Genomic DNA, 13748 nt, shown 5'->3' with positions numbered 1-13748 from the left:
ATCAAAAACTAATGATGTAATGTATGGTGATTAACATAACATAATAATAATAAAAAACAGTAAAAATTCTTTGAGGGATTCTAATGATTAGCTACATTTGGGTCCACTTGAGACTGGGCAGGGCCACGAAGGACACCTCCTTTCCCCATAAAATATCTGCCTATTTAAAAATAAAATGATAATAAGTGATGTTTGTGACCCACACTGGCCTGTTAGGGAGTGTTGACTCTACTTCTTTGAACATGCTGGCAGCCTCCTTTGCAAAGCCCATCCCTTCATCTTTGCTTGACTGGACCCTGCTTAGATCCGCTGATGACCTTCATTCCGTGGGCTCAGTTCTTACAGCCAAATCCTGAGCCCAGGCCCAGACATGCCTCACGGTCATGGGAAGGCCCATGCCCTCAAACCATGGGGTGGGGTCTGAGCATGGCTCCAGAGTCGGCATCTGGTGGGCTCGTGAGGAGTCCAGCACACCCATACACCCAGGAGTTTTAGGACCCTCCTCTCTGTCATCTCTGTGCCATATGTGTGCCCCCGCCTAGGGACTGAGCTTCTGCTCTGATTCTTGGTTTCTTCTCTAGGCCCCACTGTAAGGAAGGCCCTTTCTAGTACTGCAACCTCTGGCTGGGACAGGGCTACCCTGCAGGGGTAGACTTTCTTCTCCTCGGTGAAGACTTGATTCAACCCAGAAGCTGCCTTCTTCCACTAATATCTGCCTATTTAGGAGTAAAGGTTAACAAGTGATGTATGACCCACATTGGTCTGGTAGGACAAGTGTTGACTCTACTTCCTAAGATGTTCTGATAGGAAATGCTGGCAGCCACCTTCATGAGCCATCCCTTTGTCCAGGGTCAGTTCTCCCAACCCCAGCCTTCCTCAGCCCTGGCTTACCCTCCCCATGCTGCACAGTGGTTCTGGAATGCTTCCCCAACCTGACTGCAGTGTCCCTTCCCCAGTGCAGGGGCAGACAGAGATCCTCCCCGCCTCCTACCACTACTGGATGTTGTTCAAGGGGAAGACTCCTCTGGATTACTGGAGGCCCTTGTACAGAGCAGGTACCAATACCCCCTCCTCCCCCCCAAAAAAAACTTCTGCATAGCACTAGGTCTTCAATGTCTGGGTTCTTGAGGACTGGGTAGCAGAGGAAGGGGGACCCGGGACCTCACATGCTGGTTTTCAATTACTAGGAATTGGCCTGAAATACAAATTTGGACCAAAGCAATCCCCAGGTTCCCTGCTTCTCTCCTGGGGCCACTTGTGGTCTAGTGAGGCCCTTAAGGAAGCCTAGAGAACTGAGCAGAACATGACGTCAGCAGAGAATACTCACATAGCCCTTGTTACAGCCCCTAGCCCCTGATCACAAGCAGTGCCCAGGGATATTATGCCCCACGCTGAGGCTGATGCTTTCAAACCTCAGTTGATCCCAATTCTGGCTCCAAACATTTGAAAAAGGCAATTTCCAAAGAGACTAGCTATTGCAATCATATTTTCTGGGCCAAACGAAAAGATGTTTGAAATTGTCTTGTCCTGGAAAATCTGGGAGTATATATTTACAGGGAAAGTCAGGGTTCAGCTATAGAGAAGAGGCAAAAGGGACAGGCTTCACCTGTGCATGGGGCATTGAGGTCGAGGTGGGAGGGGAATGAAAAAAGTACCTGCCTATTTAAAAATAAAGGTAGCAAGCAATGTATGTGACCTATATGAAGAAAATCACAAAGTTGTTATATTTAGAAAAATGAAAGTAGATGAACAAAAAGAGTGACATGCCATGCTTCTGGATGGGAAGGCTGTGTATTATAAAAATGCCTATTTTCCTCAAGTTAATTTACGGTTTAATAGGAGTGCACATACAAAATCCCAATAGGGTTTTTTTTTTTTAACTCTGACAAAATGATTCTAAAATTAATCTTGAACAACAAACAGATGAGAATAACAATGAACATTTCTGAAAGAGAAAATAATTAAGGGAGGAAGGAGTAGTTTCCAGCTCTGCCAGATATTAGAACATATTATAAAACAACAATTAAAATTATTCAATGCCGGTGCTAAGATAGAAATAGAGCAGCAGAACAAAGTGGTGTCTCAAGAAATAGACTTAACTGCATGTGAGGATTCAGTATGTGATAAAACAATTCATTTCCCTCAAATCAAAAGGGAAATGAATTGCTTAATACATTGTGTTGGAAAACTGCTTAATAGTTTGGACCATACATTCTACGTTTATCTAAATAAACTCCAGATGGATTAACAAATTATATTTTTAAAAAAATCAGATTACTGACAAATAACCAAAAACAGAACAAACTGCTTCTCAGATCCGTGGCAGAATGATAACTCTGTTAGCACTGAAAAGAAATCACAAATATTGAAGGTTTGTCTACATAAAACAAGTATACGATGCAAAATAGAAAAAAAAAAAAAAAAGGAAAACAAGAGATTGGGAAACTATGTATACCAAATACCGCAGAGTTTCTCACCACAATGGAGAAAGAGCGCCTTCAAATTGTAAAGGAAAATACCAACACAACACTCTTGTAGCCACACCTCAGTGCAGGCAGTTGCCCTATGGGGATCACAAACGGCAAGTGCTCCCGTCCCCCTCTAGACAGCAGTGGACCTCGGCTGGCTGGAGAAAAGCCAGGACTGGAGTCTCTGTCTCAGATCCTGGGTTGGAAATCCCGACACCACTTTTACACCCCTTGGCCCACCAGGGATATGCCTCTGGCCTGGGAGTACCCAGCAATCTCTCTCCAGACCCTGCTCCCCATGGACCCCCACCTTTCTTCTTCCACTCACATACATTGGCAGCAGCCAACCCCTGTAGGAACCACTGCGAACCAAGGACCCGGACGGGCAATGCATGCATGTGTGCACAGGTGTGCACCAATAAATCCACTGAACAACCCCCTGTTGCAGAGGCCCAAACCCCATGGCTTCTCTCAGGACCCAGTGCTGTCCCTTGGATGTCCTCATTCCAACAGGAGCACAACTCTCCTCTACGGGAAGGCTGGGCAGAGGACTGGGTAGCAGAGGCTGTTCCTTGAGAAGGGGGGGGGTCTGTTGCTCCCCTGTTAGCACCCACCATGATATCTGCCCCATCGCAGGCATTCAGCAAATATTTGTTAAGTAAAAGAATGACACTTCATGGGGTGGATCCTAAATACGTCTGTATCACCAATGCTTTTTAGTTGAAAAACTAAATTTTGAACCACAAGAGCCCCCTTTAATTTACATAATTATGTCTCTCTCATAATTAGATCTCTACCAGAACGAGATCTTTGAGGTCAAGGGCTGTGTCCAATTCATCTCTGGATTCACAGCACTCATCATAACATTTGGCACCTTACAGAAGTCGACAAGGGTTTGCTGGTGGGGTATTCAACTTATTAAATTAGCAATTTTATAAAAGGGCACGCAAATATTTGGGGTTTGGCAATGCAGATAAAGGTAAGCAATATGTTACATGATCTATATGAAGAAAACCACGAAGTTGTTACATCTAGAAATGTAAAAGCAGAGGAACATGAAAGAGAGCTATGCCATGTTTCTGGGTAGGAAGGCCGCATAGCATATGAATCATATTCTTAATCATAGAGCTTTTGTTATTGGCATTATGAACCAGCACAACGTTTTTGGGGAGCAATATAAGAGCAAACATCGAAAGTCATAACGATGTTCATACTCTGGCCTGATAACCTCATTCCTGGAAATCTATCCAAAGGAATTATAGTTCAAGAGAAGAAAGAAAAAAGCCACGTGCATGAGAATGTTCATTACAGCTTATGTAAAATAACTGAACATGACTGTTTGACTAAGTCATGGCTTCATCCACTAAACAGAATATTCCATAAATACTAAGAACAGAGAGTATGAAAGGCATATGCGGCAACATGGTAAAGTAGGCAACATAATGTGAACTGTGAAGCAGAGAATGTGAGTTGATACTTTCACTTTGATTAAAACCACACGAAATATGTGTGCACATGGGTAAGAGTCAAAAAAGAATGGTCAAGGTTGAAATTGGCTTTGGTTTAAAGAAGTGAAATTAAGAGTATTTTATTTGTTTAAACCTTTAGATTTATTTAAACTTTTAAAACACTAGAATATACCAAGAGGCTGTGCTGAGTTTTGACCTTTGAGCTCCAGATACTTCTGAAAGAGTTCTAACACATTACATAAGGCTAGGCACGAAGAGATTTCCCCTTCAACCCCATCCCCAGATGAGCAAGATCATCCGCAGAGGCCCTCCAGGTTACAATTTGACTAGGAACAAGGAACAGCCGTACCCTCTTATGCAGCTGAGTCTGTATACAGTAGGTGCTCAATAAATCAAAGATTAATGGATAAATGGATGGGTAGAAGGAATGAGAAAAAGTAAAGATTAGGGACATGCTTGGGCGCCGGTATATTGCACATTGGTATACAGCATTCATACAGTTCCAACAGGGTCATGGGTCCAGCCTTCATGAATTTGTTTAATGCTTGGCAATCTCTGATACTTCATGGGGGGAACTCAGGCAACAGTATGCCTGTACTCTGGGCTAGTATTTTTGTCCTAAGGCTTCCTTGTCCTTCCTGCTGCAGATGAGCCCTCGGATTCTGGAAATCTAGCGCAGTGGAGAGAGTACAGGGTTTGGAAGTAGGAAACTCTCTGTCAATGAACACTTCAAATTCCAGCCCAACCCTTGGTGGTTCTATAACCTCTGAGCTAGTCACCTCGTCTCCTTGAACTTTGTTTTCACCAGAGCCTCACTTAAAATGCAAAAACACATATTTTTTCATCTTTAGAATTTGGTAAGTCTACAGTACCCTAGGTCTGGTGGGTCACAATCTCGGCTGGTTTTTCTCTCTGGGGATATTGGGCAATGTCCAATAGGGAGACATTTTGGTCATCAAACTGGCAGTAAGAGGGGTGTGTGTGCGCCACTGGCCTCTAGTGGGTACAGGACAGGGATGTGGCTCAAACAATGCATAGGACTGCCCCTCCTCCACCAAAAGAATTAATTATCTGGTCCAAAAGGTCAATAGTGCTGAGGCTAAGAATCCTGATGACCCTATGACCCTATTCACTCCTTTGCAGGTATGTGTGTATGTGTGTGTGCGTCCAGTGAAGGGCAGGGTGGGGGCGTTTAGGGGAGGAACTCGGGGGTAAAGGACAAGAAGGTACTAGGAGAGGACCACTTTCTGTAGCTTTCCTATATGGAACACCCTCCTTTACCTGTCAACTCTTCTAGGCCCAGCTTAAGTCCTGTATCCTCTGTGACATTTTCTTGGGGCACCCAAAGACCCACTTCTCCCTCCTCTGGTCTCTCAAGGTTTGGCTGCTGATTCCCAGCTTACACTGTATCCATCCTAGGGGGCCCTGCCTTCACATTTCACACATACGCCCCATATACATTAGGGGCTTGGCAATTAGGGTTCACACCTTCTCCCGAGACAGTTTACAAAATGGCGAAAGAAAGCCTGTGCTTGTGAAGCCTTGGCATATCTCTGGTGAAGCCCGTTTTGAAACTTCTTTGGAAAGTGGCTGCTAATGGACTGATAATTGGTTTCCTGGCTTCCTTATGAAGTGTGAAGCATTCTGCTAGCCTGTCAACAAGGCATCAAGTATCCGAGTACCGCCTGCCATCAGGGTTGTCTCTTCCTTCCTGTTGGAGCTCTTGTGGTGGAGGACTAGCCAGACACAGTAGTATGGGAAGGGCTCTCTCTTCTTTTGCAAGGAACAGGGTGAAATGGGCGGAGCTCTGGGAAAGGGAAGAAAATGCGCAGCCTGGCCAGAGCATGCCCACCAGGACACCAGGTTGAACACATTTCCCAGGCAGAGATTGAACAGCTCTGAATCCAATACGCGGTGCTTGGACCCTCAGTAAATATTGTCAGATGGATGGCAAGTAGTACTACTTCCAACTGATTTTGAGCAGCGATCCCTGGAGATGTGAACTGACCAAGGAGGAAGACAGTGAGAGGGAAGAAGCTAGCTCCATCTTTCAAAACGCTTTTCACTGTGAGAGACACCATCTTCTTTAAAACCTAGATGAAAAAAGGCCATCTATTGAGCATTTACTACTGTGAGGGCAGCGCAAAAGCCAACAAAATGATTCTGAAGTCAGCTTGCTGCAGAAAATGTTTGGGAACACGAAGGAAAGTGTGTATTTGTGTAGTCTCGGCAGGGCAATTTCCAAGTAAAGAGCTGTTTTGAAGATGTTTCAAGAGAAGAACAATGCACCATTTTGCACTTCTTTGGACCATTGTTTGTAGAAATTTGAACCATTAAAATATTTTTTCCAATCCCCTTCTAAATCCTAAGAAGGAAAGAATAGTTTGTCTGCTAAATAGTGTACTAATATTCATTGTGACTAATGTGTGGGAAAATTTAGGGCGTTTATGCTGACTCTTGCTAGAGGTGCTTTTGTATGCACATTTATCTCTATAAAATACAGACTGTATTCTTTTATATTTTTATGGATGCTTATAGACTTAGGCCCTTTCCATAGTGGGTGTGACCACCTACTATGATACATCTGATCTGGGGTCAGGGTCAGAACCCCAGTTTAACATATCCCTCAAGCAAAGTATATGACCTGCTCTGTCAATGACTCACTTTAAGTAGTTGTTCCCAAGCATTTGGTGTGCGGAGTGAGGACTGTTCATGCCATAGTTATCTTGTTCTATGAATACGATCATAGATGCTTAGGATTTGGGGAGAGAGAATGGAGTGCTACCCTACTGGATAGATCAGTAAACCAAAATCCAGCGAGAGGATGCCCCGGCTGTCGTCATGATGCAGAACCAGGACGGAGAAACAAGTCTCCAGAGTTTGAATCCAAAGCTATCTCCGTGCACTAGGGCATCTGAGTACCATCTCTCACCCCCAATTAGACTGTGAACTCCCTGAGGGCAAAGCCTGGGACCCTTGGAAGTGTCAGCTTAGGGGCTGGCTACTCAGTAGGGAGCTGACAGATGGCGCTCCTTTGACTTCGTGGAATAGGAACATGACCTTGCTCCGTGGTGCAAAGGCATAGGACCAGCTGGCTCTCTCTGGCCTCCTTCACTGAAGCCAGCATCTCTGAGACTCAAGCTGTGTTCGGTTACACCAAGATGACCAGAAAAAAACCTGAGCAATGGGAGTGCCTTGGGGATGCCAGCCCCATACATCCCAGAATCATCCAGGAGATGCAATGCTGTGCTGGCCCCCCAGAGTGCCTGCTTCACAGTTCTCATCAATAAGCGTCAGGCTCCTCTTCCTTATTTTATGCCACAGAGTGCACTGCTCCATACTTGCCAGAACAGCTCTGTCTTTGTTTCTTCTCAGCTGTTCGTAAACAGTGCCCAGCTCACTGGAGGCTGCCAGCCTTGCTCCTGGAAAATGAAGAGCCTGCTGAGCAGCACTTCATGGCCCTCTGTTCTTATGGAAGGTTCTAGAAAGATTTCCTAAAACCCTTCCTCAGGGCCAAAGGGTCAAGTAAATTCTTGGAGGACTCGAGTGACAGCCCTCAGGTAATATTCTGCTACCTGCATCTCTCAGCTTGTGATGCAGGAAACTTTATCTTGTCCTGAGAAGCCAGCTGGCTCGGCTACCCACTTCATTCCCACCAGCTCTCTACCCCAGAGGCCTGACCCTCTTCCAGTTCTCCTTGCCTTGTTTTATCTAATGGATTTCCAAGATAAAGCCCCACAACACCTGGGACTCCCACAGTCTACACCTTTGTCTTCTGAGGCCTTGCCTCCAACTTGCAGAGCAGAGCCCAGCTCCACTCACCACATCGGGCCTTTGTTCTTGCTTGCCCTGGGCTGTTCTGTGCCAGTCTCCCCTGCCTCTCCTGGCCCCAGTCCCCTTGGCTCCCAGGGTGCTAAGAGGCTAACACTGTTGGGTACGATATTCTAACCACATCCGGCCGCAGAGATGGGCAGATTTTGTGCAATTTTATTTTTTTGTAACAAGGGTGTATATCTAAGAGCACTTTGATATATATCTAAGAGCAATTTGTTCTTTAAACCTCTGCAAGAATCTTTGCATAAACTCACAAGTCATCACAAATGCTTTGTCAAAACAAAGTGATTTTTTGGTTTGAAAAGGTATGACCCAACTCACCAACTCATACGCCAAAGTCTCAGTCCTCACTGATGTTCCCTGGTAACCCCCAGGCTATTCTCCCCCTCTGCCCTGGGGGGCCACTCTAGTCTATAGCACCTAGAGACCCCAAGAAGCCCACTGTGGTGGGAGAAATGATCAGAGGGTCAGGCTTCTGCCCTCCCCTGCGAGAAGCAGATGGAAAGAGATGGAGAAGGTGGGGTGGTGAAGGTTGGGGGAAGAAGAGGTGGCAGCCCAGAGAGGCTGGAACCTTTGACTTCTCTATAGAGACCAAGTGGGCTCCTCCCTTTGCTGCACACAGCCCCTCATACTTAAAGTACTATTTTCGCCGGAAAGTATGGTCATCCCATCCCAGAGGAAGGAAGAAGGGCTTCCTTGTTATTGCCATCGGATGGGCACTCCAAAGGATCAATAATCCAAAGACAGTTTGATCCCCCATCCCTCCCCAACTCCAATCCAAGAAGAAGCAATGTGAGGAAACTCCTCAATACCCTGGCAAGACCATGATTTCCCACTGTACCCGGAGGCTGGTACAGAGTCTATGATCTTACAAACCGGCCCATCCCTTCCACCCTGGCTTGACTGCATGGTATCGCTTGTGACAACAAGGGCAAGGAGCAAACGTCTGGGTGAGATCCTGATGGACCAGGCCCCAGTGGCCTCTACCTTGCTCTCAAGGATCACTGGGGAGGGCAAGATGGCGTTGAAGAAGGCCCCCCAAACATCAAGAGCAATCATTCCCAGTGCCACAGTCCATGTTACTGCCAGAAACAAGGACACGACCAGCAACGTTGGGAGGAACAGAAGAAACCAACGAGGGGAGCTGTTGTTAGGACCTGCGAGGTTCCCAAGGAAGTGGCCCTGGATCAGCTAGCCAACGGGGCCCCCTGCCTCTTGGTGGAGACCCCGAAGAGACCTCCTCCCCGCTCACTTACACACGCAGCCTGGCTTCTTAGCCGACCACTGGTTATTCTTTTGGCACGTGATGGCCTTCTGCCCCACCAGCTCAAAGGCAGGCTGGCACTCAAACTTGAGTGTGTCACCATGATGGAACCGGGAGCCTTCCCTCCGGCCATAGGCAGGGATGCCGGGATCGCCACAGCTGCCCTGCTCGATCTCTGAAAGACAGGAAGAAGAGAAAACAGAGACAAAAGGTGACTTCCTACCTCTCTTGGAGCGGGAGGTCCACGTTACACGCTCTGCTGCCCCTCCGCCTCGACTCAGTGCCCAGAGTGACACAGGTAGGACCTTTCACGAGAAATCCTGCCATGTCCCTTCAAAACCCCATCCCAGGATCAAGAGGCCTTCCAGCCAATAATATGCCCGAGACTCTGGGTTCACAAAGAGCCCTCGAGGGGCTTGGATATTTTCACTCAGTGAAGGTGGGTCTCCATCCTCTGTGAGATACCTGTCCCAGGAGCTAACGGATCTCAGTGGGGAGCGTACTGAACTTGCCTCTGCATTCAGACGACCAGACAGACCTTCTGCTCAGTCCATTCCTGAGCAGCAAAGACAAGCATGAAATGAGGTGGCTTTGCTGTCTGCCATTCCCCAAACCAGAGATTAAGTGAGAATCAATATTCGCTGCCTTCTGACATGGAAGCACTTTCATAAAGGTTTTTTTAAAATTCAATTTGAGATGGTGCAGGTAAAATGAAACAAGTGGCTCACTGAGTATCTTTTAAAGTTCGTTTGATTCTACCGTGTGAGTCACACATGGAGTGGGTTCCCTGAGACAGCTCAGGGGCCCGGACAGTGCGGGGGGGCATGATGGGCTGGCAGCCTCACGGGGGAGGCAGTTAAGCCCTGGAGGCTTCAGGAAAGGAGGCTGTCCTGGCCAAGTCCCTGGAGTTTCCTCTGGAGTCACCCCACTTCCAGCAGCCCTGTGCTTGGTGCTGTAAGAGATGAAGCGGGGGGAGGGGCAGGGGGGCAGAAGGGAGGTAGGAGAAGAGGAGGAGGAGCTGTTCCCAGGGAGGAAGGCCTCCTGCAGGAAAGACAGGGAGTAATGGATTTAGTGGCAGATGGTGAAGGGAGGACAGTTGGGTCCTGTGACTTGGAAGGGAGGCAGCTGGAGTAATTGGGGAAGTTTGCTGGACACCTTCCCAGGCTTGTCAGGCCAAAGGGACCCTGTCTTTGCTGTAGATGCCATAATGAGTCATCAGGAGGCACAGCCCCCAAAGTAGTCGTGTGTGACCCTAACGGGAATCATGCTGCAAAAACTTTCTAATCACAACTGGTGGGTTTCTGTGGGCTGCTCAGGCTAGCCCCATGCACTGCCTTACATGGACACGCTCTTGATTGTCCCATTTGTGTTACCACCAAAACCAGGGCCTCTAGCTCTCTGGCTGGGAGTGTTTCTGTGTGTGTGTGTGTGTGTGTAGGCAACCAGAAGGAGCATCTAACTCAAATTTGGAAGGTGAGGCTGTGGGGAGTAAGACATTAAATTTCAGCACAAAATTTTAGGGCAGTCGAGACAAATAATACCTTAATGCAATATTTTTTAGAAAATCAAAACTAATGCATATAAATCAAACCTACACGGAAGAATAATATCAGAACTTAAGAAAGACCAGATCTGACCCAGCACTCATGTGACTTACTTCTCTGGCCTCACCCTCATCCTGGCCTTCAGAGCCTCTTGTTACTTAAAATGTTGATATTTTTTATCATGGATATTTTGCATTAATCTTCGTTTAAAAAAATACCACATTAAATTATTTAACTTAAATTAACTTAATTATTGAGCAGCTCCTCAATTATTCGGCAGCTCCAGCCTACAATTTATGCCCAAGGCACATGCCTCTCTCATCTCAGCCCAGTCCCAGCCCTGGCATCAGGGAAGGCTTCTTGGAGGAGGTGACATCCACACTGTGAGGCCTGAAGGCTGTGCAAGAGCCAGCAGGTGAAAGGAACAAGTGGGATTCATTGCGGCATTATTTACAACAGCCAAGACACGGAAACATCTAACTACCCATCATGAATGGGTAAAGAAAATGTATATGCGTGCTTGCGCATGTGCACACACACACACATGTGCACACACACACATGTGCACACACACATGCGCACACACATACACACGACTATTATTCAGCCATAAAAAAGAAAAAGAAGGAAATCCTGATATTCGCAACACAGAGGAACATGGAGGGCATTATGCCAAGTGAAATAAGTCAAGACAGAGAAAGACAAATACTGGATGATCTCACTTATATGGGGAATCTAAAAAAACAAACTCATAAAAACAGAGTGGGGTGGGGTGGGGGAGACTGATGAAGGGGGTCAAAAGGTACAAGGTTTCAGTTCTAAGAGGAATAGGTTCTGGGGGTGTTATGTGCGGCATGGTCACTCCGGTTCACAATACTGTATTGTATCTTCGAAAGCTGCTAAGAGAGATCTTAAAAGTTCTCAGCACACACACACACACACAAACTGTGAGGTGGTGTGATAAACATATTAACTAACCTGACTGTGGTAATCATTTTGCAATACATCCATGTACGAAATCATCACTCTGTACACCTTAACCTTATGCAATATTAGGTGTCAATTATATCTCAGTAAAGCTGGTTAAAAAAAGAGAAAGGAAGGAGTGGGAAGGAAGGGAGGGGGAGGGCCTTCAGGTAGGGAAGAGCCCATGCAAAGTCTCAAGAGGTGACACCGTTTGTCTGACTGCAAGGAGAGCAGAGATCACAACGAACTCATCCTTAGTATAAGTGAGTTCACTGTAAAACACTGGTGCAGACGTCGTGCTGGCAGCCACTCTGAGCATTTGAATATTTCATCCTCTAGTAACCCCAGGAGCGAGGTACTATTCTTCCCACTTTCAAGGCAAGGAAACCGAGGCACAGAGAGATCATGTAGCTGTCCCAGGTCATCTGAGTGACCTGAGATCCAGACGTGGGCTGTACGGTCCCAGGGTCTTACTGCTGCACTGCACCGCCTTTCTCCGAGTACAAGCGCAGGGGTTTTCTGCAAGGTGGTGGGAGATGAGGCTGCAAAAGGTGTGCGGGGCCAACCCACAAAAGGCACTGTGCAGTCTGCTAAAGAGACTGGACTACGGATGGGAGGCAATGGGGAGTCAGCAAAGGGCTTCATTTGATTTGGCATTTCATATTATGTATTTTAAAGGATCACCCTAACTGTTGTCTGGAGAATGGTCTGGGGGCAGCAATTCTGGAGGCGGGATGATCATTCATTCATTCATTCATTCAACAAACACACAGCTGTCTCCCTAGCGAATGCTACCATGCTGGGCTCTAGGGGTGCGGCAGAGAACAAGGCAGACACAAGTCCTGCCTCCATGACGCTTCCATTCTGGTGGGAGGCTCACAGTCATCTGGGAGATGTTTTGATGACATCCTGGCCTGGGCCAAGGCAGAGGGGATGGGAGAGGCAGACAGATTTGGGAGGTGTAGAGCAGGAAGCCACAGGCCACCCTGAGAGGGAGCACGTCTGGGATAAAGGTGAGGCCGGGATCTACTGAGGGTTTGGCCTGGGCACCTGGGTGCGTCTTCACTGAGACAAGCATGCAGGAAGAGTAGCAGGTCTGCGGGGTCACCAGTAAGATATGCTGAGTTTTGGGGTGCCTGTGGTACCTCCAAGTGGACACATCTAGTGGAGAGTGGCTACATGGATCTTAATTTCAGGACAAAAGTCTGGCGTAGGAATACAGAATTTGGGATTCAGCTCACAGATGGTAAAAGAAGCCACGAGAAGGATGTGACAACCCACAGAGAGTGAGAGATGTCAGTCCTGGGCAGAACAGTTAGGAACCCCGGATGGACTGGCAGAATGCTGGACTAAAATCCCAGGCAGCACAGGGTCACAGAGGCTTGGAGAAGAAGGACTTTCGAGGAGGAGATCTCCAGCCTCAAATGCTGTGGGGAAGTTTAGGTGGGACGGACGAGCAGGTTAGCGGAAGGAGGTCACTGCTCATACTGACTGGCAGGAGTAACTGAGTGTAGTGACGGGGTCACATGCCATGGGAGAAGAGGAAGATGATACAGCAAGAGCAGATGACTTTTAAAGGAGCCATTTCTTGGAAGTGAAAGAAAAGAGAGAACTTGGGTGGTCATGCATGAGGAACACGGCCTTGAAGGGGGCAGCTGAACATATTTTTAAGATTGGAGAAACTTAACCATATTTAAAGTAAGGAAACAGACAGAAAGACACAGAGTATATGTTAGCTGAAGATCTAGAGGACCGAGGGGGATGACAGCCCGAGGTCCTCGAGCAGGCAGGGCAGGGGACCCACAGCACACTGCGAGGCTAGCCTGAGAGACCAGGAAGATCCTTCCTGCGTGGCAGGAGGGAGGAGGGATGAGGTGCTCACTGAGCTTTCAGGTGCAATGCCGGAGGATGAAGGAGGTACTGCGATGGCATGGGCTCTACTTTCCAAATGGAGGAAGGGTCCACTGGCCTCATGGTCTTTGCTGAAGGATGGGGTCTGGCCGTGGGGAAAGGGATATGACATTTTTTAAAAGATTTATTTATTTATTTATTTATTTGACAGAGAAAGCGAGCCCAAGCAGGGGGAGTGGCAGCAGGCAGAGGGAGAGGGAGAAGCAGGCTCCCTGCTGAGCAAGGAGCCCGATGCGGGGCTCGATCCCAGGACCCTGGGATCACGACCTGAGCTGAAGGCAGCCGCTTAACG

The 13748-nt window shown here is 47.4% G+C and overlaps 1 protein-coding gene across 1 annotated transcript in view; it reads right to left on the bottom strand.

Annotated features, from left to right (window-relative positions):
• CSMD2 (CUB and Sushi multiple domains 2) overlaps positions 1-13748 on the bottom strand; it is a 598617-nt gene that overhangs the window by 234600 nt on the left and 350269 nt on the right. The window contains exon 13 of the mRNA XM_073902955.1: positions 9028-9210. Coding sequence (XP_073759056.1) covers positions 9028-9210 — 183 coding nt within the window. The remainder of the gene's footprint in view (positions 1-9027; positions 9211-13748) is intronic.

The sequence above is a fragment of the Callorhinus ursinus genome, unplaced genomic scaffold (genome assembly GCF_003265705.2).
Source record: "Callorhinus ursinus isolate GAN/ISIS: 27379988/994484 unplaced genomic scaffold, GSC_fseal_2.0 scaffold18, whole genome shotgun sequence".
NCBI classification, from domain to species: domain Eukaryota; kingdom Metazoa; phylum Chordata; class Mammalia; order Carnivora; family Otariidae; genus Callorhinus; species Callorhinus ursinus.
The sequence above is the reverse complement of the archived record's forward strand: the minus strand, read 5'-3'. Positions and strand labels throughout refer to the sequence as shown.